Here is a 1,097-nt window from a genome sequence, read left to right on the forward strand (position 1 = left end):
TCTCTACTCTGAAGAAGTATGTGTCTGTGTATGTGGTGGTTAAATTAGAAAACAGAGTGGTGCAGTCTCTCTGACTCAGGTTCCCAGTAATACTCATTGGATAGATGTTAACTGCTCCACTACTGTTGTAGATCACATTGTTTGGATAAATGACAATTCTGGAATCCTTTTTTATCCACACTCCAAAGATTTTTCTTGTGCTCTTAAACTTCTTTTCATCTTTGAGTCTGAAGCTACATGGGATTTTCAAACAAGATCCACTCAGTGCTTCCAGCTTCTTTGGTGCAGTTATGAAGAGGTCTGCTTCATCAGGGCAGTCAGCCAAAGCATCTGTAAATACAGCATTATAGACATTTTTCCCCTCCGTTTAACAGTGTGTGCTGATATTTTTCAATCAGGGAATGAGCAGATGGCTCCATCTATAATGGTCTTTTGGCATAATTCTAAATTATAGTAGAGTATAAATTACCCCTATAATATCTTTGAATAACTGAATAAACAGCTCACCTGGAACAAAGAGGACAATCAGTATCATGCCAACTTTCACCATGTTCATAGACAGAATCGTGTTCCCTGGGTTGGCAGAAAACTTGTTAATTTAATAATATAACTACAAAAAACTATAAATAAAAATGAAACTATAATAACTCGTGTTTTGGTGACTACAAGTAAAGCACTAGTAAACACAATAATGTCTCTGTCAGTACGGTAAAAGAAAAACAACAGAATAAGTTTCAGTATCACAAAACTAAGAAATAAAAGCACAAAATATTTTCTTACCCAACGAGTTCATGTCAGGTCTTTTTTAGCAGTATTCTAATAACCCAACTGAACTACTTTTTGTCATGTCAGAAATGAGGAAGTATAAAGATACTCACTGACAACAAGTGTGAAACAGTCAATATTATGCTTCCTGCTTAACATGCAAAAGAGGAAGTCAGAGTCTAAAATGACTTGTCCACCCTGCAAGACATCTTAGACTCCTTAAATGCCCTTAAGTTAAACCTGGTGCAGCGGGAATTATAATTACAGCAGACCTGCTGGAGCGGCATTTGAAGATGCTGCAGCATAAAACCAAGGTGCAGAGAGCCCTGTTA

General features: G+C 36.9%; 1 protein-coding gene across 1 annotated transcript in view; it reads right to left on the reverse strand.

Moving 5' to 3' along the window:
- The window catches only part of LOC106632703 (myelin-associated glycoprotein), a 3,510-nt gene extending 2,642 nt beyond the window's left edge, over positions 1-868 (reverse strand). Inside the window, 3 exon segments of the mRNA XM_042216999.1 lie at positions 21-330; positions 508-573; positions 781-868. Of these exon segments, the coding sequence (XP_042072933.1) occupies positions 21-330; positions 508-573; positions 781-793 (389 nt within the window). The 5' untranslated portion in view covers positions 794-868.
- Between the last annotated feature and the right edge of the window lie 229 nt (positions 869-1,097).

The sequence above is a fragment of the Haplochromis burtoni genome, unplaced genomic scaffold (genome assembly GCF_018398535.1).
Source record: "Haplochromis burtoni strain Fernald_Lab_line unplaced genomic scaffold, NCSU_Asbu1 Contig_1449, whole genome shotgun sequence".
NCBI lineage: Eukaryota > Metazoa > Chordata > Actinopteri > Cichliformes > Cichlidae > Haplochromis > Haplochromis burtoni.